The sequence below is a fragment of the Dendropsophus ebraccatus genome, chromosome 7 (assembly GCF_027789765.1).
Source record: "Dendropsophus ebraccatus isolate aDenEbr1 chromosome 7, aDenEbr1.pat, whole genome shotgun sequence".
In the NCBI taxonomy this organism is placed as follows: Eukaryota; Metazoa; Chordata; class Amphibia; order Anura; family Hylidae; genus Dendropsophus; species Dendropsophus ebraccatus.
The window spans coordinates 37,693,053-37,719,436 of NC_091460.1; the positions used below are offsets into that span (position 1 = coordinate 37,693,053).

The 26,384-nt window shown below is 42.4% G+C and overlaps 1 protein-coding gene across 2 annotated transcripts in view; it reads left to right on the forward strand.

Annotated features, from left to right (window-relative positions):
* The window catches only part of GRK4 (G protein-coupled receptor kinase 4), a 152,737-nt gene that overhangs the window by 102,789 nt on the left and 23,564 nt on the right, over positions 1-26,384 (forward strand). For both annotated transcript variants that reach the window (XM_069977350.1, XM_069977351.1), the window contains exons 4-5: positions 5,047-5,124; positions 23,355-23,455. In XM_069977350.1, the coding sequence (XP_069833451.1) occupies positions 5,047-5,124; positions 23,355-23,455 (179 nt within the window). The remainder of the gene's footprint in view (positions 1-5,046; positions 5,125-23,354; positions 23,456-26,384) is intronic.

The following is a 26,384-nucleotide window of genomic DNA, read 5'->3' on the forward strand; positions in this document are numbered from 1 at the left end:
TTTCAATGTCCCTTGTGGTTAAAAAGTTATCAACACAGAAAGTTGCTTTGTGTTCAGCACCATGGACAACACATTGAACTCATAAACCCCTTAACGACCGCGGGCGTATATTTACGCCCTGCGGTTGTTAAGGACGTTCAGAGCGGAGCCGCTCTCTGTACCGCCGTGGTCCCGGGTGCCGCTCGTAGCCCGGTCCGATCACCGTGCCCACTAATACAGTAATCAGATGCAGCTGTCAAAGTTGACAGCTGCATCCCATTACCGTTTGCAGCGCCATCCCTGGTGTCTAGTGGGGAGATCGCTCCTCCGGGACGTTGTCCGTAATGGCGCTGATCCTGGCTCGCCACTCGTTTACTTCCGGCTGCAGCAGCCGGAAGTAAACGAGTGCCTATCTCATGGATCTCTGCAGCATATCTATGCTGCAGAGATCTCTATGAGAGATCAGTGCACTTATACTAGAAGTCCCCTAGGGGGGAATAACCCTAACCCCAGGGGTAATAACACTAACCCCAGGGGGGCTTCTAGTATAAGTGTAAAAGTTAAAAAAAAAAGTGTCATTATTAATAAAAATCCCCCTCCCCTAATAAAAGTTTGAATCACCCCCCTTTTCCCAGGTTATTAATAAAAATAAAAAAATATACATGTTTGCTATCGCAGCGTGCGTAATCGCCCGAACTATTAATTAATCACATTCCTGATCTCGCACGGTAAATGGCGCAAGCGCAAAAAAATCCGAAGTGCCAAATTGCGCATTTTTGGTTGCGTCAAATCCAGAAAAATTTTAATAAAAAGCGATCAAAAAGTTGTATATGCGCAATCGAGGTACCGATAGAAAGAACACATCATGGCGCAAAAAATGACACTTCACACAGCCCCATAGACCAAAGGATAAAAGCGCTATAAGCCTGGGAATGGAGCGATTTTAAGGAACGTATATTTGTAAACAATGGTTTTCATTTTTTTACAGGCCATCAGATACAAGAAAAGTTATACATGTTACATATCGTTTTAATCGTAACGACTTGAGGAACATATATAACAAATCAATTTTACCCCAGGCTGAACGGCATAAAAACACATATCCACTAAATACACACAATGTATTTTTTTTCAATTTCACCACACATTGAATTTCTTCCTGCTTTTGCAGTGCACTTTATGCAAAAATTCAGCCTGTCATTGCAAAGTACAATTAGTGGCGCAAAAAAAATAAGGGCTCATGTGGGTTTTTAGGTGAAAAAATGCAACTGCTATGGCCTTTTATGTACAAGGAGGAAAAAACATTCCTGGTTGTTTTTCAAACTTTGTGTTAATAACTCTTCAACCATGCGAGATATTGCAAATTTAATTGCAGTAATTGATTTCGGGTCTTCTTTGATATGGTACTTGATCACTTTCCCATTGGTAAAACTTTCCCTTGATCCAATATGGCAGCAGACATAACCTAAAAGATAGGCTCCCCTTAACTACCCCTTGCTGGGTTATTCAGATAATAATTAATAATAATTTTCCCTTTTGTTCCTAAAATTAAAGGGTGTCCTGGGACTTTAGACTCACCCTGTATTTCAGTAGACTGGCAGGGGCGACTAGATACTTACTTTAGCCTTATGACATAACCAACAGTGTCCGCCCAAAAGTAATATGGGGGTCTTGGGATCTTTATAATGAAGCATGGCAGTGGAAAACATCTGTTCGCCCATCTTAGCACTACTTGACATGGTTACAATGTCCATGTTTTATTCTAATTTATAATAGTTGACTTTTCTAGTGATCTATGACATATTCTGTCCTCTCGCTGACACACGGAATAACGTGAGCTGGAGGTGACCATTGAAGTCTTTGCACTAGGGCCCGTCATTCCCTTAGCTTCACCTCCATTAAATCACTGAGCTGCATAAACATTTCTTGAACGGTTATTTAATGGTTCAGCATATGTTTATTAGCTTTGTAGATTTAGTCAAGAAATTGTAATTATGCTTTGTCTTATGTGTTCCCATCAGCTCAGAACTGGATGTCCTCCAGGAGTTTGGCCTCCGTAGACATTTTTTTGGGGGCATTTCTCTGGCGTTTTCTTACAAAACACATTGATCTGTATAAACTTTCCCAAAGCAAGGCCCAGCTGAAGTATACTTCGGATATCATTACAGGATCGGTGATAGTAACACCATTAAAATGGCAGCAACCAGTAGATGGGAGGTTTTTTGCTTAGAAAACCTATTTTCCAATACTAGAAAAAGATGAGTTAGGGCCCTCATCTTTTAGCCATTGTGGCCACAAAGAAGGTTGCCCACTGTGGACCCAGCATATCCATTACTTAAACATCCCATTCATTTCAAGAGCAACTGTCTAATTCCTTGTTTTGTTGTGATGGGAATAGAGGGACAGCAGGGTCAGCTTTTTAAGCAGGAAACCTATCTGATATAAAGGGGATTTCTAACCATTAATTGAAGCTGCTGTTTTTTTAACCCCTTCCCACAAAATTACATCCTGGGAAGTCCTAAAAAGCAGTTAGTTCACGCATTATTATTTGCTAGGGCTTGCACCATTAACCCCGCTTAAATCGCTGTATTTAAGTAACTGCCGGGGTCCACTTTGTTTTCCCTGACTACTGGAGGTAAAATACTTACCTCCATGCAATCCAATTGGTGATCTTCTAATAGAGTCTGATTCAGGGAATATAACACTGATCAATGCTGTGCAAAGGGGGACATAAAAATTAAAAAAATAAATAAAATAAGTAAAAATGATATATTGTATTTGGCCAATCTATTAAAGCAGAACAATACTATTCCCATACTGTGAAAGGCGCAAATGAAAAGAGGGAAAAAAGACGCAAGCACTGCAGATCTTTTGTCACATTATATATATATGGAAAACCATTATAAAAAGTAATAAAATTCCCATCTACACAAATATAATACTAAAATTAACATCCCAACCAGTCCTGTAGGTGGAAAAATAAAAGCGCTTTGCCTCTTAGAGAGCAAGGAGGAAAAAACAAAACAGCAAAAATGAAAAATGACCTGGTCACTAAGGTTAAAAGGCCTAAAGTTAAAGGGGTATTCAGGAGATCTTTTTTTTTTTTTTGGTACTTTTTTATTTTAATATGCTCAGCAAAAAAACAAACAAACCCATAATTAAATCTCCCCCTCCCCATGCTTCTCGTAACGCTGCTGTTCTCTTTGAGCTGTTCAAGATATGTAATCTGTGAAAACCGCCTCCTGGACACTTCCTTCCTGTTGTGTTTTTCTCTGAAAAGCTGCAGCATGTCAGAATATAACTTGGCTGAGCCTTTTGGGATTTGATGGTGTCCTGTGATTCGGCAGTATAAATCTACTAACAGCTTCCCCTTAAAGGGATTCCATAAAATCCCATATGCTGTGGATAAGGGAATAGGTGTATGTGCTTGGTGATGTCTGGCTGCTGCGATTGCTAGCGAGTATTCCTTCAGAGCGGAGCGCCAATCCAGTCATAGACAAAGAAGGAAAGTCTGGAGGGAAGAAGAGAAAGGGAGACAGGATTTGAAACCTTTAAATATGTTAAAGGGATAAATAAGGTTCAAGATGGGAATGGTTTTAATAAAAGAAAACAACTCAAGAACAAGCGGACACAGTGAGAAGTTAGTTGGGGGAAAGGTCAGAAGGAACATGAGAAAATATTACTTTACTGAAAGAGTAGTAGATACTTAAAACAAACTTCCAGCAGATGTGGTAGGTAAAATGTAAACCTGCCTAGGATAAACATATATCTATGAAATACTAAAAGGAAAGACTAGATGGACCAGGGGGTCTTTTTCTGCTGACAATCCTCTGTTTTTAGGAAGGGAGAAGCAATTCATATGGATGGCGGCCAATTTATTCTAAAGGGAGACTCTGGACCCTATTGTCAGAATCATGGTGGGTCACAGAAGTCAGGACCTGCAGTAATCACGTACATACCCTCATATCCTTTGAAATCTTGGGACAACCCCCTTTAACTTTGAAGGGAAACTATCAGCAGGTTAGACAAATCTAACCTGCTGATAGTCCCCTAATTAGAAATGAGCCAACCTGCCGGATTTCTGGTTCGTATGAACCAGAAATCTCGGCATCTGACTCCCGCTGTCTGCCGGCTCTGTGCAGCGGGTGGATACAGCGTAAGGAACGCCTAGAAAACTGGGATACAGCCTATCAGCTAGTTAGATTTATCTAACCTGCTGATGGTTTCCCTTTAATTATTCACCCATGGAAGATTCCTCTTTCATAATATCTCCTCCACATCTATAACTGCATAACTAGACAGACTTGCAGCCTTATCCAGCCCAGCCTACTCATTATAATACACACAATGTAATACCTAATTTCACCTGTGGTGGTGCTGTAGGAAAATAAGAAACTCTTTCCGCCAGGTTCTGATTACGGCAAATCACTGGGATCACCTCATCTATAAATTATTTTTGTCATCCCTTCTAAAAAAAATGAGTTGTTTAAAGTGGATGATCCCTTTAACGACAAAGAACAACTAAAGGATTTTTTTTAGTGTCAGATTCTGTTTAACCTACTGCAGAGCGGAGAATTCACTAAGCTTTGTTTAAACAACTCCATTATAGGAACCCACCATTAATACTGTATATGAATGTATGTCTTAATGGAGGTCGTGTGGGGTGTAATACCTACATATACGTTTTAGCCACCTTATTCTACATGTACATTTGTGCCTCTCCGGTATGACAGCCTGCTCCACGACGGCCGGATTGTATACATTTCTGCTAGTCAATATTTAGCCTTGTAATCTAAACTAAGCCCCGTGCAACCATATGTAGGCCTGGAGTATGTTGCAGACACCTCGGCTTTGCAGGTGTTAAGCACATGTAGGTGGTGAGCGATCTCATTCTCTTTTAACTCCTACCAAGTAGGTCCACTCATGTTTATTTTAATGATTTTTCTTCGTTCCTGAAGAATATAATTGTCTGTAATTCTTTCCTTCTCTTTATTGTGCTTCTTTTTTTAATATACTGGTTATTGGTTTTAAGCTATATACTTTTTTTTATTGTTTCCTCTCTTTTAGGCAGAATATGAGGTGGCCTCAGATGAGAACCGCAAAGATCATGGTCTCAAGGTTTTAAAAACCTACATCAGTAATGGGGTAAGGCACTTGAGTTTTCGCTCATTTGCGCCAATTTTTATCTGCTGTTATCACCAGTGTTTGAATCCAGTAAGAAAATCACAGTGCTTTTTAGATCCTGGTGTAACAAAACATTTGTGGAGTCTTGCCCTTGAAATTTGAGATGTTTGTGGTGTATAGTTTTCACATGAGGATTTCATGGTCTGCCATGTTACAGATACACTGGAGCTGCAGATCAGTCATGGTCACTGTACATGTCCGTTGTTAGTCCACTACTGAGAACACCACATAGTGTGTATTGAATCTGTGCCCATGCTGCAGTAATACCAGGACTTTGTCAACCAGCAATCTTCCTACGTACATGTTGTTATTATCAGGCCATGTTCACATTATCTGTTTGACTATGCATCAAGTTATACGTCAGCAACCAGTCAAAACATGATGTATAGCCTGACTAACTCAGAAGGGAGAAAGTAAAGGGCTGCAGTAAGTTTTGTACTAAAATCAAGTGTGTAAATCAAACAAATGAACAGCATTATTTACTATATTATAGTATTAACTGTATGCTTTATTATATTATTTTTTGAATAACTGCACGTTCAATTGACGTTAATGGAAACTGCACAAATACTATCGAACAGCAACAACAACCTGCTTTCTTCAATAGCCGGCACAGACCCTGTGTAACACATTTAGGGAGAATGATATCCTCTCACTACTCCAACGCTCTTAAAGGAGAAGTCCGGCAGGGAAGTAAAAAAACATTACGGGCAGAGGGTGGGTGGAAAATTAAAGAAAATATAGTGACATGTCCCAATGCCCACACAGAGCCGCATCCCTCCTGGACCCTGACTGCTGTCTTCTGAGCTCCCCACCGGCTATGTCACGTCCCAGAAGACGGATGTTCCGCTCAGCCAGTCAGTGACTGGGGGAACACTGCTGCAGTCACTGATTGGCTGAGGGGGCTAAATCCCACCCATCTGTGGAACCCGGGTCATGACATGCCCGGAGGAGAAGATGACAGACGGCTCGAGCTCCATGATGTGGCAAAGAGTCTTTTTAATTTCCCCCCACCTCCTGCCCATAATGATTTTTTAACATCCCCCCCCCCCTTGGAAGACTTCTCCTTTAAGTGGGGTCTAGGTAGATCTTCCTGGCACTCCTATTACCCCCACCCCAATTTATTCACATATTAAAATAATTTGGACTTCTTGTTATTGTGGGAACCTCACAATATTTTTGTGAAGTTTCAAAAAGTTGCCTGAAATTTGGAGGACCCCAGAGGTTACTTTCGTTATATATTCTCTGTCATGGGTCATATATGACCTACGGGGACACATAAGTGAGAAACACTACAATCCAAGGACAGAGGGCACGTGTAGCATTATAGAACCTCCATTGAGTTAGCATTCTGGTGGCCACCTATGCGTTCACATCCTAGACATGTCAGAAATGCCGTCATGTTTAATGCACACATGAACAGGAATGACGAGTAAAGCAAGTTACGTTGCTGCAACATTGAAATGCCAATAATTTTACCCTTGACATTGACTGAGAGGTCAGTGGTTTTACTCCACCACAAGCTGGAAGTACCAGAAGGTGTTTATTGATGCCCAGCTGTCACTTCTGCTACTGTGTGGTTTAAGGAATCCCGTGAACAATCTTGAGGAGGGTGACTCACCGTCTCGAGTAGCTTTCATTTGCCGTTGAGGGCACTAGTGCACTAACATATGGAAAAGTAATTAATAAGATGTAATCCCTTGTGAAAACATCTTAGACTGCGCCTCAGATTTCAAACCTTGTAATGGAAAAAAAATCCCAGCAAACTATTGCCCCATCAAATGTGATAAAAGGGAAAGAATTATGATTTCGGTTTTATTTGTGGTCTCTCTGGTTTATTTTTTAACTTTAAAATATTAGTTTTAAAGGTTTTTTTAGACCTTTGTGTAAAGTGTGAATGTCATTTACAGTAACTTTCGACAAGTCCACAGACATGTCAAAAGTTACGGATCGCTGCGATCTACAGATACAGCCAGGAAACTCTTCAGCGATGCACTCCATGTAAGATTTGATTGATAGCCGGGTAGAGATGTGTGCTCCTGTTCACTCACCCCCAGCTTGGTCTTAGGATCACAGAAGGGCTCACCAGTGATACCCGATGCGATCAATAATTTTTTACATAATTGAGAACATGTTTAGTAAATGAAAATTACAGTAAGGGTACAAACCCACTTGACGTATTTGCTGCGTAAATCAGTCTTAAAAATAAGCAGGCAAAACGCAGGTTGGCTTTATACAATTGTTCTGAGTTAAAATACGCAATTGCGTATTTTTGAAGCGTGAAGCTACATGCGTTTTTCGCACAGGTTGTTAACAACTGATGCTTCAAAAATACGCAATTGCGTATTTTAACGCAGAACAATCGTATAAAGCCAACCTGCGTTTTGCCTGCTTATTTTTAAGACTGATTCACGCAGCAAATACGTCAAGTGGGTTTGTACCCTAACACTTTAAAGGTGTTATCCAGGCTTAGAAAATCATGGCCGCTTTCTTCCAGAAATAGCACCTCTCTCACCACACCTCAGTTTCGGTGTGGTTTTGGGAGTTCAGTTCCATTTAAGTGAATGGAGGTGAATGGCAATACCACACTTAATATGTACTTGTTGTCATACAGACATGTCAAAAGTTTTGGTCGGTCTGGGTCTGAGTGTTCACACCTGTACTGATTGTGAGAACGAGAACTCTGTGTCAGTGAAAGAGTTGGGCTCCATAGATTTGCATCAGGAGATCAAGTCACACAGAGACGGGAGAAGACTGAACTTCACTCTATCTTCTCCCGGATCGTTCTCACAATGAGTGCTGGTCTGGACTCTCAGACCCAGACCAATCAAAACTTTTGACACCTCTCTATGAATTTTTTTTTAAAATGACAATGACACTTTAACCTAAGGACAGAGGTGGCACTGTTTTTGCAAGAAAGTAGGTTCGTTTTTTCTAATCCTCCAAAATCCCTTTAATAGGTCCCAATAGAGGAGGAACAAGGCTGGTAAGCTAGAAGACTGTGGGGCCCCAACAAACATTTGGATATATTGATTTTATTTTTGTAACATACAAAAAGTCGCTGTTCACATTGGAACATTTAAGTAGATTTATCTCTTAGTGATCAAGAATTTCCAAAGATTAAATACTATTTCCATCAAAAAACATGGCTATTTATTTGTGAATCATGATAGCCTCAGAGAGATTTCTTAGTTATTTTGAAGTTTGGCCCCTTTAAAAAGCCCTTAAAACTGGAAGCATACATAGAAAAATGGGGGCCCTTTGGCCAAAAATTGACCCCATTATGGTGTCAGGACATATGGCAATTTTTCCGTTGTCCCTTGGTTTCGAACAACGTGTCTTACACAGGCCTTACCATCCAGTAGTATAGGGGACAAGACAACATAAGGTTGAACCACATGATGTACATCTAAGATGGACAGGCCCAATTCTTGTCTTATAAATGTGACCACATCCAACAGTAGACCAGTTTTTGAGGGAAGGTTGCTTATATATATATTCTATGAAATGACATCATCATGTCGGCCATGGTGACTTCAGTAATCCCTGAACTCGGACTCTGACTGGTTCAGGGACTCGGAGCCCTTCTCCTACCGTGTTTCTCCGAAAATAAGACACCCTAACTACCCTACCAACAAGCCTAAAGTAAGGTATTCCCCCCCCCCCCCAAAATAAGGCACCCCACTGCCACCCAGGACTCGCCTAATCCACTCGTGAACCTTCACAGCTGGCGCCGCAGGCATACTGGTCCATGGCCCCCCACGTCCCGCCACATGCTGCTGCATGTCCCGCACACCCCGCTGCATGCCTGGCATCGGGGGTAGAGAATTAAGACTTCCCCCGAAAATAAGACACAGTTCCTGTTTTTAAGGGGGAAAAAAAAAGTATAAGGCACTGTGTTATTTTCTGGGAAACACGGTATTTGTATAAACGTGAGTTTACATAATCTGTCCACACTCTAGCGCTGATGTGTTCATGTCGGAGCATTCCTAGACCACTCTTTGCCCTCTGCATTGTGGAAAGTTGTGACTCTCTCCTGTAATCCACCCTCCAAGTCCTCCGAAATGCTAACCAGATGTTTTTAGCCAAGTACAACAGCAACAGGAAATTAATTTTGAGTGTGTTTTTCAAAGTTTGGCTCCGAATCAAAGCTCACAAACTATTACCCAAAAGACAAATTACAAAGAAAATGCAGATTGTGGTAGGTGTGTAGCTTGTATGTTTTTTCTTTAAAATGCAAACGATTTTTATGTGAGTGCGGCGTGTGGATCATTTATTTTCTTTGGTGGTAATTGCAGATGTAATTGCATGCGCTCAGGGTCAAAAATTATAAGTATGGAAATACCATGTTGTAAACTAAAGCACATTCCACCCTGGCTGATATGACGTCCTATGTCCTGCACTTGTGTTCACCAAATAAATATTCTCCATGAAGGACAATGTTACAGCTAGGGTGTCAAGTGAAAGTTTTTGCTTTTTTTTATGTGATTCTTGACATTCAGTTGGTTCTTTTTCTTGGTTGCAAGCCATTAAACAGCATTCCTCCAAGAGGTTTGACAAGCATCCATGCTTCATAACATCTGAACAATGGAAAAAAGTGGCGTTGTTTCTGGAAGAAACCCCTTTAAGCCCCCTTTTTTTCTAACATCAGATGTTTTAAAACCATCCAGTATGTTCTCATGCGGTACATGTACTTCTATTTCTTAGAACACAGAGGCTATAGACTCAGAGTAGCGGTTTAACCCCCATCACCTTAGTTGGCTGAAGAAGTTGGATGCAGCCCTAGGGAGTCCTGGAAAACATTGGTACAGCCTATGGCAGGCTTGGAGTTCACTCATTTCTAATCTCTGGTGGGGACAGTTGGAATCATTACAGGCAGGGGGTTGGGGGAAATTGGAAAAGCCAATATTCTTACCATTGCCCGAATCTGCGCTGCACTGTATCACAAGCTCCTGGACCCCGCCAGCTGTAATTTTTCCCCCCCCCGGGTACATCATGACCTGGGATCCTAGTCACAGACTGGTGACTGCAGTGGTGTCCCACCCTAGTCACTTAATGGCTGAGTGGGGCATCAGTCAGCCGGGTCATGACATGACATAGCCGGTGGGGAGCTAAGAAAAACCATCAATGTGGTCCAGGAGCGGGATGTAGCTCTGAGTGGGCAGGACATAACTTGTTTTTTGTTTTCTCCCCACCCCCTGCCCGTAATATTTTTTTACTTCCCGTCCGAACCTCTTCTTTAAAGGTGTTGTATAGGACTAAATAAAAAGAAACACAGATCGATGTACAACACATGTCACAGAGCCCCTACTGTGCTACACTACCCTATCGTGTGTTTCTTTGTTTTTTTTTTTTTTTGGTTGCTCCTTGATAGATGTCTTGCATATCTGCTGGCCTTGCCGCAAGTTAAGCAGGTTATGAAATTGTTTGTTCATCCCTCTGCATCCTTGCCATGGTAGACCTGCTTGTACAGAGTGCCAAATGAACTGATCAACATAATACGGTTTACAGTAATACAGTCTAAAACAAATTGTTTCGTTTTTAAGAATTTAAAAAAGTCCTCCCTAATAAAAAATTCAAGTGACCCCCCCCCTTCCTTCTCTTTCAAATACAAAAAAAAATTAAATAAAATAAAAAAATAAAAATAAAAAAAATAATATATATATATATATATATATATATATATATATATATATATATATATATATATATATATATATATACATACACACACACACACACACACACACACACACACACACACACACACACACACACAAAACTGAAATATATGTACCACATACAGAATTATCCAAACTATTAAAGGGAAACTACCAGCAGGTTCCTATATGGGGTGCTGAGGATGAAGGTAAGTTTCTTACTTTGTACTTTGTAGTTCATTAAATAAGGCAGTTTTGTGCACTGGGGATTGGACTTTGGGGGCGGGTTTTGTGCACTGGGGTGGGACTACTACACTCTGTGTGCTGATTGGCCCATTGGCTGATTGGTCTGGCTTTCTCCTTCTAATGGATATTGGGGCAGCTCACTTTAGCGGTCTTCATTGGAGAGCGTCGGATGAATATTCATTAGAAGGGGCGGCCCGTTCAGGGCAGATCAGTGCACTGAGGATGGTAGTCCCTCCCCTAGTGAAATAATTGCATAATTTATATATCTTATAAACTACAGTATGAAGGTCATAAAAATGGTGCAGGTGATCAGGGTGAGAAAATGACCTTCATGTTAGTGCCCTGTGCACTATAGGGACATAACAGCAGATGTCGGATATAGTAATTCATAATGTTTTTATTTTTTTAAAGTTGAAATAAAAAAAAGGGAACAATAACAAATTATGTAATGTGAGTACTAATATGGGAAAAATAGGTAAAGTCTGTTCTATTGCAATGTAAACTGTATACAAACCGGTAAGGGTCCTTTAAGATGAGCAGATCAGCACCAATGCTGTTCACTTATATGATTTTTGGCTGCACATCCTCTGTTAATACAGGGTACCATGTGACCCAAATAACTATGATTTTTAGGGGACAACATGTATAATTTACTAGTGTCTAAAGCAGTTGTCTCCTCACAGCAATGAATAGAAGAGAGATCCTACTATAAAAAAAAATATGGAGCTGGCTGTTTTAAAGAATGTAAAAATCCTCAGTGTGCTCCCTTCCCCCAAACCTGTGATCACTCAGCCCGTAGACTGTGATTTGCGTCACCTCGGGTGTATATATTATATGTGCTAGAAGCAGTGTACGTCATCTGTAATTTCCTGAGAATGTGCTGAGTTGGTGATGGACCCCGCTGGCATTGGTGCGGTGCAGTGTGATGTGTTGTAGAAAAAGTGAGGAATGGGCACTTTTTACAAAGTTTAGAACTTTAAGATTGTACCAAGATTCAGTCATTTGCTGTGTGGATCTGAGGGTAAAGTTGTACATTTACAATATTGTTAAAGGGGTATTGCAACTTAATTTTTTTTTCTATACTGTGCTGAGCCTTGAAGGAAACACAAAACAGCACATACCCACCCACCCATACCCACCCACCTTTCTCCCCTTCAGTTCCTTAAGGATACAAACACACACACACCGTATACGCAGCAGATCTGCATCAGATTTGATGGTGCAGATTTGATGCTGTGTTCAGTTATTTAGATCTAATCTGCTGCGTATCGCAGCAGTAAATACGCTGCGTATACGGTGTGTGTGGTTGTACCCTAACACAGTGCTTGCTGTGTGTAATGTTCCTCCTCTCTGGACGATTGGTTGAACAAACAATGCATTCTCCAACACCAAACACAGCATGGGATGGATAGCAGGAACAGCCATGGAAAAATGGAAGCAGTATGTGCTTTTTTTTTTTTTTGCTCCAAGCTCAGTACAGTAAACTGAAGTTGTACTATCCCTTTAAAAATATGTGGGTGGGTGGGTGGACGAGAAACTCCAAACTAGTGCAAAGTGAAAAATTGCAAATTGTAAAAGCCTATATCTAGATAGGGTGTCTCATTAGTATACAGGGCATACATTTTTTTATCCTCTTTTCCATCCTTTTCTGTGCCTAGATAAAAGCTTTTTTGGTTAATATGTAAATGAGTTTCAAGTGCCGAGTGGGTGTTCCTGAGCGCGACAGGAGCCCAGGATAAGCCAGGCCCCCTTTTTTTTCTCCCCTCTGCTTGTCCATGGTGGTTTCTGCCATTGCACTTGTTTAGCAGTTTTTATGGCAGCACAGGAAAGATGCTCACCCCACCAAGGATCCCTCTGCGCCTAGGATCAGACATAGCATAAGAACTACACATGCTTATCAACCGTGGCCCAGTAACTGGGGTGGCCTCATTGAAGGGAACAAACTTTTTAGGGGTTATCCAGCGCTACAAAAACATGGCCACTTTCTTCCAGAGACAGCACCACTCTTGTCTCCAGTTTGGGTGCAGGTTTTGTAATTCAGTTCCATTGAAGTGATTAACTGCAAACCACACCTGAACTGGAGACAAGAGTGGTGCCGTCTCTGGAAGAAAGTGGCCGTGTTTTTGAAGTGCTGGATAACCCTTTTAAACCGCCACAGCAATTGGTGCTATTCAAAAAACAGTGGTGCAGACTTTTTATATTGCAATACCTTTGTGCCTCACTTGCGGGCATGACTTACTAAAAAGGGGAGTATGGCTTGTGGGTAACGCTGCACACCAAATTGTGGCATAATATGTTTCAGTAAATTAAAGGGGTACTCCAGATAAATTTTAAAAAGGTTTTCCAATTAACTGGTGTCAGAAAGTTATACACATTTGTTAATTACTTCTATTTTAAGTCTTCCAGTACTTATCAGCTGCTGTATGTCTTGCAGGAAGTGCTGTATTTTTTCCAACCTGACACCGTGCTCTCTGCTGCCACCTCTGTCCATGTCAGGAACTGTCCTCTCTTGCTTTGGAGAGCCTGTGTATTATTTCAAAAATACAATCACAAAGCCATATGTTTTATATCCTTGTATGCTGCTACCCAGAATGCTCCACAGTTGTGATTTTCAGTAAAGGTAGGGGCGATGCACAATATGAGTATTGTACATAAGGGTCACTCACACTTCATAGCTCAGACCATGCACGCCTGATATAAAATCCAGATCCCAACACCTAGTTCCAAGACCTACAATAAAAGCCGCCCAGGTAATTTAATAGGAGCGCGCTCTTTCCATTTGGCACGTTGAGGTCACAGTGCCTGACGAGGAATGCTGCGTTATTTCACTTTATGGCGACTCCTCGTCCTCGGAGGCATTTTAAAGAGCGCTTGCTGTATATCAGGAATTTTGGCCGAGTTGTCTCTGTTTTAGATGCTGAAGAGTATCTCAGTTCTGCTGAACAGACCATTCATGTACGGCCGGGACTCCACAAACAAGCCTTATCTGAGCCTGAGTGGACCTTTCCTATGATAAACACAGGTGGATAGCGTGAGAAAAAGAAGGTCATTCATTCATGGAAACCCTGTGTCTGTCTATTAAGGAAAACACTGTCAAGTTCCTATAATTTGGCACTGATAAAGTGGGATTTTCCAGACTATTGGATCTTTAATGGTATAGGCTTCTATCACATGGTTCCAGCCTTGGCAAATATATTCACGTAGCCCCCTGTTTTTGAGCTAAAGGCCCCTATTACACGAAATCATTATTGGCCGCATACGGACGATAATCATCTTGTGTAATGCTGCGTTTACACAAAACGATAATTGGCCCTAACGTACGATTAACAATGTCAGAGTAACGATTTTTTTTTCAGAACGATCAGCGTTTAGACGGTACAATATATTGTACGGAAAATTCGTTTTGCGATCGGTTTGCGATTGCTTAAGCCTATCTCACATTAGTTAAATTGAGACGGTACAATATATTGTACGGGAAATTCGGTTTGCGATGGGTTTGCGATTGCTTAAGCCTATCTCACATTAGTTAAATCGGTGAACGACTGTTCACGCGGAACGATCTGCAAATTTTTTGCGAACGATCAACGACGATTTGAGAACATGTTCAAAGATCAAAATGAACGACTTCTCGCTCGTCGTTTGATCGGTCGCTGCGTTTACACGTACGATTATCGTTCGTATTCGATCATTATCGCGAAAATTCGCACGATAATCGTTACGTGTGAACGCAGCATTATAGAAGGCAATGATCAGCCGACATGAACCATGTTGGCTGATCGTTGTCTGTCTTTGTCTTTAAACATATTGAAAGACAAACGACTGTGATAGCAGCGATCTGCTGCCGTCGCTCTGTGGAATAGGAGCAGCAGCAGCAGACCGCCGCTATGGGCTGCCCGGACGATCTAGTGGCTCCTCGCGGCCTCCCCTGTACTCACCCGCTTGCTGCCGCCGTGTGTAATAGCGGGGCAACAAGCGGAGAACAAGGAGCAAATGAGCGCTGACAGCCCTCGTTTGCTCCTCAATATCACTTTGTTTACACGGAACGATTATCTCTCGAGTTTTCGGGATAACGATCACATTTGAGCGATAATCGTTCTGTGTAAACAGAGCGAACAATCAAGCGTCGAGCAAGAAATCGTTCATTTTGATCTTTCAACATCTTTCAAATCGTCGCTGGTCGTTCGCTAAAAATTTGTTGATCGCTTTGTGTAAACAGTCTGTCACCGATTTACTCTGTGTGAGATAGGCTTAAGCAATCTTAAAACGATCGCAATAACTATTTTTCTAACAATTTATTCCTCTAAATGCTGATCGTTATAAAAAGCAAATTGTTGCTTCAAAATCGTTAAACGATCGATTGGGCGAATTATTGCTTTGTGTAAACGCAGCATAATAGGAGCTTAAAGCTACTTGGTTCCTGCTAGTCAGGTTTTTGGATTATATTTTTGGTTCCAGGTTTGTGTTCGAATTACAAAAATGCAGCCTAATGGAACAATAAACTCCCACCTTAGGGGTACAAACCCACACACCGTATACGCAGCAAATACGCAACAAATACGCAACAAATACGCAGCAAATACGCAGCAGTTTGATGGTGAAGATTTAATGCTGAGTTCAGTTATTTAGATCTAATCTGCTGCGTTTTTGTTGCGTATTTGTTGCGTTTTTGCTGCGTATTCGCTGCGTATCGCAGCAGTAAATACGCTGTGTATACGGTGTGTGGGTTTATACCCTAGAACATTATAAATGAAAGGGGTTGTTCACCCAAAAATATTTTTCTTTCAAATCAACTGGTTCTAGAAAGTGTCAGAGATTAGTAATTGACCTTGTCCGTGTCAGAAACTGTCTAGAAAAGTAGCAACGCCCCATAGAAAACCTTGCCTGCTCTCTAGGCTGGAAAGAATCCACCACTTCCTGCGGGACATACAGCAGGTGATAAGTACTGGAAGACATGAGATTTTGTAATAGAAATAAAGAAATTATTTTGGGGTGAACTACTGCTTTAATATATTGCTTAAAGTGAATCTGTGACCCCCTGATCGCCTACTGAGCTGGCGGCATCGCTGGATAGACATCAATGAAAGCAATTAGAACATACTGTTGTTGCCTCTGTCTGTGTTTTTTTTTTTATTTAAAAAAACAAACAAAACACCTTTATTTGGGCTGTTAATGATGTCAGAGGTGGAGCCTATTGTTTGGGCCCTAGTGTCGCCACAACTTACCGTGTCGTATGCCTGCCCTTTGCCTAATCAGCTACGTACACTCTGCATACAGCACAGAGAGGTGTAGCAGTGCTAGGGCCCAGGAAATAATAGGCTCCGCCTCTTTGACAACACTCACAGCCCAAATATAATTGTTTATTTATGAAAATTAAGAACACAGACACCGGCAACAAAGGTGTGTTTTGAATAATTTTATTGATATCTATCCAGTGGTGTCATTGGCTTGGTAAGTGGTTGGGGGTTACAGAATTACTTTAAATGGAACCTTCATCACTTTTATGTTTCCTTAACACAAGTCAATGGGAGGTCCCCCAGTGACCTTTTCCTGTCGTGCTAGTTATCCATCATAGCTGGTGGGGCTGGGGTGACATTGCTGTGGCCCACCCGAATGACTTACGGTTCAGGCAGCATAAAAGTGATGACAGGATCCCTTTAAGGGTAAATTCACAGTGTTAGAAATACAGAGGCATAAAGTACCAGCCATATACACAGCTACTTTCTTACAATAACAGCACCACCCCTGTCCTCAGGTTGTGTGTGGTACTACAATTTGGTTCTATTCACTTTAATGGAACTGAGCTGCAAAACCCCACAACCAAAATGAGGACGAGTGGGATGTTTCTAGAAAAAAAGTGGCCATGTATTTCCAAGCTTGGATAAACCCTTTATTAGGGAAGTCAGAATCCATCAGTTTTGTTTTTTTTTTTTTCATGTAACTACCCACTGATCTGCAGTAAATTTAAAAAAAAATTGAATTACGGCTCTTGAGTCAAATACAAATTTCTAATTTCTAATCAAAAACAATTTCTAATTCTGCATCAGTACTGGTTGGGTAATAGAAAGAAATGTATGTATATTCTATATTGTAGAATGCGCTTATGTTATAATATTCCTACATGTTTTGCAGGGTGCAGATTTGAGAGGAAAGCCTAAGACTGTTACACTTTCTTCTTTTATGCCCCCTTCTTTATGTCCCTAGTCCAAGCAGCAGCTGTAGGTTGTCTCCAGATTGGGTGGGGTTTTAAAGGGGCACTCCGGCGGGGGGGGGGGCTATTTTAGGATCTGGCCGGGGAGAAGGTGGCTGAGGGAAACAACGTCCACTCCACCTCCCCGGGTTCCAGCGGCGGGTCCCGTATCACTGCGCTCTGGTCCCCGGCCGCTTCCTGGTGTCTGACGCGGTCTCGAGACGTGACGTCTCAAGTCCGCTCAGCCAGTCAGTGACAGAGGCAGGATCCGTTTCAAGTCCGCTCAGATCCCGCCTCTGTCACTGACTGGCTGAGCACGTCACGTCTTGAGCCTGCGTCAGACACCGGGGACCGGCCGCCCACTGGGGACCGGAGCGCCGCGATACGGGACCCGCCGCTAGAACCGGGGAGGTGAGTGGACGTAGTTTCGCTCAGCCACCTCCTCCCCGGCCAGATCCCAAAATAGCCCCCTCCGCCGGAGTACCCCTTTAAACTCTGTTCCATTGAAGTAAGTGGAGCTTAATTGCAAACTACACCTGAACTGGAGACGAGAGGGGGAAAGTGGCCATGTTTTTGTAGCGCTTGATAACCCCTTTAATGGAACGACTGGTATAGGGATGGATGGAGATCGAAAGGCAGACAAATGGTTGTATCAGGGATGGGGAACCTTCTGCCCTCCAGCTGTTGCGAAACTACAATTCCCATCGTGCCTGAACAGCTGAAGCTAAAGCTTTGGCTGTCCAGGCATGATGGGAATTGTAGTTTTGCAACAGCTGGAGGGCAGAAGGTTCCTCATCCCTGGGTTAGATAAATGGACCCAAAGACTAATAAATGGATAAGTCACTAGATCGTTATATGGAAGGATAAGTAAAGGAATTGGTCAATCAGAAGATCGGAAAGTGCAAGAATGGATAGATGTATAAATGAACAGATAGGATGGTTAGATGGAAATGAATGAATGAACAAATAGATGTACAAAAAAAAATTGACAGATGAGTGGAAAGCTCAATGGAGGAATGGACAATTGGGTAAAAGACTCGACCGATTTCTTTTTTTTAAGACTGAATCTTGGGAACTGTATCATGTTCTCTTCCAGTATTGCAAAATACATTTTCCAGTATCGTTTTATATGTTGTTTAACTTTCCTACAAAGCTGACATAATAGATCTTTAGGCCCAAAATATTTTTATATTATTCTTTATGATTTATAGTGGAGGAAATTGCCAAACAAACCCACATCGTGTTTGCAAAGTCCCAATTTCTCGAGTACAAGAGCAGGCGAGTTGCTAAGTGGTAGAAAAGCTATACTGTAAAAACATTGGGGGAAGCCCTGCTTAATAGACGTGTTCTGAGAGTGGAATGGAATAAAACTCAACACAAGTTTGCGGTTCCTGGCCCTGGACTTACATTCACCACATACGCTTTTATTGCTCCCAGCAAACCGATGCTGCAGAATGGGCCTTGTATTGTAGGTTTTGTTTTTCTCCACACTTTAAAATTGGGTCTCGTGTAGGAAAACCAACTTTCTAAGAAGCTAGATGACAACTGCATGACCGCCAAGGAATTTGCCTAGTGTGTAGCCATAGATGAACACAGGGTATAGTACTTTATTCTACTAATTGACATTACCATTTATTACGGTGAGAAAGATGAGTGTCACCAGATATGTTATTTTTCCTGTAGCTCCTATGCATCTCCATGGTAACAGACAACAAACAAACCAAGTGTAGTCTGATCTTCTATTTCCTTTCATTTAACCCATACTTTGGTAATATATAATTGTTAAACGCTATAAACACTTGCACAGTTTTTGTTATTGCTAAAGCATCATTCTACATAGTCTTTATTAAATGTTTACTACCATTTAGGTTCCAGGGAAAGTTGCTTCCTTCTTGCTATATTTAGACATATCAACAAAAGGGGTGACACATCAGTTCAGATAGTAAATTGGGGGAGTGGGGCTCAGAAAGCAGCTCACATAGGCTGTGAGAGAGAGGAAAGCAGATACAAGGCAATGTGCCTAATTATATAGGAAGTCTACAAGTATAGATCAAAAACTGTAGAGGCTATACTAGCTGAAGTAAGCAAAATGTTAAAGACCTATAAAGAAAATCTCTTTTTGTGCTATAATAAGTACTAAGGCCTTTATAAGAGTTGCGTGACCAACAAAAAAACAGGAAGTTATAGTAGGATGCAGTGGTGTCGAGCTGAAGTTTTGCTAGGGGGTAAACCACTTTAAGAAACTGAAATATTTAATCACAGACTAAGTGGCTTCTTTTATTTTACACGCCTTTGGGCAGTTGAAAAACAAATAGGTTGAAATGGCATACATAGTCTTTAAAGGGGAACTAACTGCAGGTTAGTCAAATCTATCCTGCTGATAGCCCCTTATAGTGCCAGGGATCTCTTACCCTCCTCCTCTGCACCGAACCTGCGCTGTTGGGGTAAAGTCTGCTCTGGAGCACCCTTAGGAGCGCTGCCGCCTTATCCGGCCTGCCCCTTCTAATGACAATTGATGGAGGGGGCGGGCTGGATGACACGGCAGTGCTCCGAAGTGGACTTTACCCCACTCCCTAACAGCACAGGACTGGCACCAAGGAGGAAAGTAACACACATACCTTCCTCCTCTGTCTTGTCCCCAGCGCTATAGGGGGCTATCAGCAGGTTTGATTTATCTAACCTGTTCCCCTTTAAGGTTGCAGCAAGAGTGTCTATAGTGTAATTGACCTCATTTGGAAGGGGGGGGGGCATGTAACTGCCCCACCCAAGAACTTCTGATCCTAAAAACAGCAGTGTTCCATCCCCCCTTTCCAGTTAGTATCCATTACAGTGATTAGAAGAGACATATGCTGAATTCATGCGTCACAATAACCATAACATTATCTGGCCAGCTCTGTGGGAGTCCCGTTGGTTAGACACCTATAGGATATCTCTATCATAGGGAAACCATTTCCTCTTCTGCAAAGCTATGGATACTTTCATAACTTGTGTATATAAAATACTGATATTATTTCTAACTCCATGGTCATTGCCCTTCCACTTATAAACAATGAATTCTTCAGAAAATGAACATTCTTTTAGCAATTCCTGGCTTGTGCCACTGTAATTCTTCCACATTACAGCCCTATGCAACATGACGTGGGTGTGGATAATAAAAGAGGCCCTGCATCAGCTGCAACCTGAGGGAATTCCCATTACACGGACCCTGAGGGTTTCACATTGCAGCTTCTGGCAATGTCGTCAGCATACGTCCATTCTGCGCCGTCACTTCATTCTTTCCCTAGCCTGCGTCCTTACCATCTTTTGTTTTTTTGAATATTATTTATGCCACTCCCTTCCTTCCTATTGAACTGGCATTTTTCTCTTCTTCCCATGATTTTTTTTTTTATTTTGGAGACTTGAATCTTTGGGATATTTCCAGGTCGAATAGAATCATAAGCCAGCCCATTATAACTTTCCATAGATGTAAGAGCTGCTGCGAGAGGCACATACCTTGTAACATAAGGGCCAGTTGTTGTAAGGTAGACTTATTTCTAAGAAAAATATAAAGAACAACAAAAACATCAACTCCATGCCGGAAGTCAGTCTCACATTGCTAGGAAGTCGCGTTAAGATGTTTGTGCTTAAAATGCTTCCTCCTCCTCCTTGTATTTTATTATCTGAACACATAATAGCTGTAGACTTGCCAGCTTCATCCCTATTAGTTTCTTTCAGCCCAGATGAGAGGCATTAGTAATCATCCAAAATGACTGCTACAGTGGGAAAGACACGTAGGCATTCTGCAGAAGTACCCCCCCCCCCCCCCATAGCAGCTACAGCATTCAGTAATATGCTGCAAAAAATGGGGCACACACGAGGGACATGACCCGCCATGAAAAAGTTGCAAAATTTATGAAACAACATATAGCTTAAACTCTGGAGGAAAAAAAATTGTTTTAAATCAGTTTACAAATTTGTAAATTACTTCTATTTAAAAATCTCCAGTCTTCCAGTACTTATGAGCTGCTGTATGTCCTGCAGGAAGTGGTGTATTATTTTCAGTCTTCAGTGCTCTCTGCTGCCACCTCTGTCTGTGTCAGGAACTGTCCAGGGCAGTAACAAATCCTCATAGAAAATCTCTACTGTTCTGGGCAGTTTATAACATGGACAGGGGTGGCAGCAGAGAGCCAACTACTTCCTGCAGGACATACAGCAGCTCATAAGTACTGGAAGGCTTGAGTTGTTGTTTTTTTTCTAAATAGAAGTAATTTACAAATCTTTATTTATAAAGTTTCTGACACCAGTAAATGTTTTTTCTCCAGAGTACCCCCTTAAATGTTGCTCCTATTCTCATATAAATACTTTACATGGTGTTCGCCTAAAAAAAACCACAGGATCCTATTCCTTTTGTTTTGCCTTATCTATATTTTGAATGTGCAAAAAAAATGTCCAACCAAAGAGTTAAAATGCTTCCCTTGTCAACTCTTGGACTTGAGCCCGATACCTGATCTTCAGATGGTCAACAGTTTAAAAGCCACTGGGTAGATTACCTTTCCAGTGCAAACATTGACAGGTGTGTATACATGAGGATAATGGTCCTCCACTTGTAGAGACCTGGAGGGTTATAAATCTAATGGGTAGAACCTGAAAGGATGTAAAGTGAAGCTGTATGCCGCACTCCCTGACTGTTGTCACTTTGCTAGTAAGTGTGCGCTTTATTTGTGATCATTACTGCAAATGGGCGGCAGTACTGCATGCTATTTAAAGGGTTTTTTTCAGGTACCACAGGGACACCTAGGATTACTAACAGAAGGGGAGCTGTGTGAACCAAGAGCCATCAGGGCGGTCTCGGGTGGCTATTTGCCTGCCTCACCAGCCTTGCTTGATAGTTCTTTCCCTGTTTGGGTATAGTAAGTAAACTGTCAATCAAGGCTGGTGAGGTGGGGAGAAGCCATGATTGACAGGTCACAGGCACTGCTGATTGGTAAATGATTGTGATTGGTCAAAGTCCTTACTGAAAAGGTCTTCTAGCTCCACCCCATGGACTATTTATGTGATGACACACCCCCACGCTGCAAAAGTCAGTAATAATAATGCATTTACTCAATGATCCTATCATCATACCCCTACTGTGTCACCAGGAAAATTCCATTTGAAGTATATACTAGTATATTATTTGCACAAGCCTAAAGGACAGAGATGGCTGCACATCACACCCATGGTTGACACGAAAGCTTGTTCAGCTACATTAAAAACCAACATCAGAAGTTAGTATATAGTTTGATCAAACCATATTGCCTCATGTACCACGTGCAGGTCTTCTGATACACATGAGTCCCTGCGCTAAACGTCACTGTGCTGGTCAGCGAATGACAACCCCGCAAAGCGTGCACAAGTAGGGGAGGGAGGCCACGGAATGGCCCTGCAGCCCCAATGTCGCAGGACCAAACCCCAGGCCACCACCACCCCCCCCCTGCTCTGCAGGCGCCGCCGGCGGAGAATGCGGCCACCAAGCAACACAAGTGTGAACAAGCTGTTACCTCTCACCATTGCTCCTGCAGGTAGAATGAGAGAACACAATTTGCAGGGTTTGCATCCGCTTACCGGCACAGTGTTGTTTGGTTAGGGACTCATGTGTATCAGAGACCTGCACGTGGTACATGAGGCAATATGGCTTGATTAAATTATGTACTAACTTCTGATGTTTTTAATGTAGCTGAACAAGCTTTCGTGTCAATCATGGGTGCGATTTGCAGCCATTTCTGTCCTTTAGGCTTGTGCACTAGTATATTATTGTTGTTTTTTTTCCTATTGTTCTTGCATAAAGCCCAGTGGTGTTGTGGACACAGTCTAACTGTATTTACATGCAGTGTATTTGATACCTTTTATGTACAGTTCTTTTATATGACAACAATTCTATGGAAAGAATAAAGTGTATGTGGTTACCATAGTAACACATGTTATGTGACTATGTCTGGCTTATGCTATGAGAAAGCTCCCAGCGCAGACAACTAACTTGTCCATAGGGTCCTATGCACCCATGGAATGCTAAAGGAGTGTCCTTATGATTACGGCCAATCATGTCCTATGAATAATTGTGTATTTTTGTTTTTCTCCAGTCTGCAGCCCATTTGCCAGAAATACCTCAGGACACCGTACATGAATGTAAGGAGAGGCTGGAGCAGAGTCCCTGTAAGGAGCTTTTTAAAGACTGCACTAGGTAAGCGGGGTATGGATTTGTATGAATTGATGATTTTTGTTATGTCTTTTGATTATTCCCCCCCCCCTTTGGGTGCAGTGGTCTCCGAACTGCCCCAGTTAGAGCTATGGAGTCTCTGACAGATCTGGTTCAGCCAGCAGCTCTAAGGTATTAAAGATATAATGACAATGTTTCATGCGTTGTGAAGTGTGCATTCTAGATATTTACTACGATAGGAGAAATAAATCATCTTGTATGACGCCATTATCATGTCAAGCACTGAGGTTTGTAGACCAGAAATGTTACTCTCCTACCCAGCATGCACTCCTGAGGTCTGTTTTTCCGAAAGAGCAGATGTGAAAATATTTGGCTATGCTGATCCATCTGGAAATGACCTAAGACCTTTACCGTGCTGATCCATCCATGTACATGAGGATGATCTTTACTTCTGGAACTGCACAATAACTGAGTATTTTATGCTTAGTGATCATCATATGGGGTACAGATTCCTAGAAGTGGGCTCTTTTTCCCTTGCAGAGCAGCCTGTTTAGATGTGAGGCCATGTGATGCTTTCACAAATTGTCACAAGCATGATATACAATAATGGGCCTACATTTATTGTTCCTGCAAAGGACTTGTTGTTTTGTTCCTGCAGCTGCCTCCTTCTTGCAAACGGTATACATCCTCTTCCTGTTCCTGCAGGGGGTGTGCAGCCTTTACTTGTTCCTGCAGGGGGCGTGCAGCCTCTACTTCCTGCAGGGGGCGTGCAGCCTCTACTTCCTGCAGGGGCAGTACAACCTCATCTTATTCCTGCAGGGGTATTCAGCCTTTACTTGTTCCTGCAGGGGGCGTGCAGCCTCTACTTCCTGCAGGGGCGAGTAGCCTCTTCTTGTTCCTGCAGGGGGCGAGTAGCCTCTACTTCCTGCAGGGGCAGTACAACCTCATCTTATTCCTGCAGGGGCAGTACAACCTCATCTTGTTCCTGCTGGGGGCGAGTAGCCTCTTCTTGTTCCTGCAGGGGGGCGAGTAGCCTCTTCTTGTTCCTGCAGGGGGGCGAGTAGCCTCTTCTTGTTCCTGCAGGGGGGCGAGTAGCCTCTTCTTGTTCCTGCAGGGGGGCGAGTAGCCTCTTCTTGTTCCTGCAGGGGGGCGAGTAGCCTCTTCTTGTTCCTGCAGGGGGGCGAGTAGCCTCTTCTTGTTCCTGCAGGGGGGCGAGTAGCCTCTTCTTGTTCCTGCAGGGGGGCGAGTAGCCTCTTCTTGTTCCTGCAGGGGGGCGAGTAGCCTCTTCTTGTTCCTGCAGGGGGGCGAGTAGCCTCTTCTTGTTCCTGCAGGGGGGCGAGTAGCCTCTTCTTGTTCCTGCAGGGGGGCGAGTAGCCTCTTCTTGTTCCTGCAGGGGGGCGAGTAGCCTCTTCTTGTTCCTGCAGGGGGGCGAGTAGCCTCTTCTTGTTCCTGCAGGGGGGCGAGTAGCCTCTTCTTGTTCCTGCAGGGGGGCAAGTAGCCTCTTCTTGTTCCTGCAGGGGGGCGAGTAGCCTCTTCTTGTTCCTGCAGGGGGGCGAGTAGCCTCTTCCTGTTCCTGCAGGGGGTGTTTTACCCATTTTGGTTTCGTAATGAGTGCATGCAGCCCTCTCTTCCTCCTGCAGAGGGAGCACTGTATATTCTTTTTCTCGCCTAAAACTAAGTGCCCACTGTTCCTGATGAGGACGTGCTGCCCCCTCTTCATGCAGAATATCTGGTTGCTGCTACACTTCAGTACATGTGATGTCTATTATTGTCCTTAAACTGCATGTGGTAACCCCTTATTACGCCACATACAGCACCCCCTATTCTAAAGGCCCTATTCCACCAACAGATCTGCCAAAGATTTGAAGCCAAACCCAGGAGTGGATTTGAAAAGAGGAGAAATCCAGTCTTTCCTTTGACCTGTTCTCTGATTAGTCTGTTCCTGGGTTTGGCTTCAAAACTTTGGCAGATAATCTGTCGCCAGATCTGTTGGTGGAATAAGGCCTTTACTTTAGCCTGCTAGACTGTCATTTCCCGGGTTCTCGATGTAACACAGAAATCTTGTGATCATGGTATAATATATCATAGTTGTAGCTTTGGTTACTGGGATGCTTCTACTTAAATGATGGCTTTTGTACGTCTTAACCATCTGCTTCCTCTCTTCTTTACGTTTTTGGCTTCTCTTAGGGAAGTTGTGCCCGTTGTTTTTGTTTAGTTCTCTCTGTGCAGATGTTTTTGTTTTTTTCCTTTTTATAGTTTGGTTTCATCATTGTGGTCCAACCACTCCTCTCTTTCCATGATGTTATGCCATTTTCTACTACATGTTTTAAATACCAGAGAGGAGTTTTTTTTCTTATAAAAACTGGGATCAGATCCCACAGAACAGTGGGATTCAGCCTGTGGCTTCCTAGCTGTTGTGAAATAGCATCCAGTATGTCCTGATGGGTAGTTTGGGGGGGGGGGGGGGTGAACTACATATTCCACAATACTTTAAAAGCCTTTGGCAACAACCAGACTGCCACAAATTTTAGAAACGCTGCCACAGAGGATGGTAATCCATTATTTGACCCAGACTCGTGCTCCCTTTTCTGAGCCCCAAGACAGGTGGTGTTGAGCTGATGTTACGTACAACTATCACTGTAAGTGAAGGGTTATCTGAGGCTTTAACACACATGGATATCGGGATTGCCTTAAACAAGTGACGTTCGTTGTTTGAAACTTGTCTACATTGTGAAAAGAAGTTACTTTTACTCCAGAAAATCCTTTTTTTTTTTTTTTTTTTTTTTTTTTTTTTTTTATCCAACCTGTCAAAAATCTTCCTAAGATAGCAAATTTTGTAGGATACAGACTTGAAGGGAGAAAATCATGAATGTATCTGGTCAATTAAGTTTACTCATAAAATCATCTGGCTTTCCGGCCTCTTCTTGTTCTTGCAAAGCATGTGCTGTCTGCT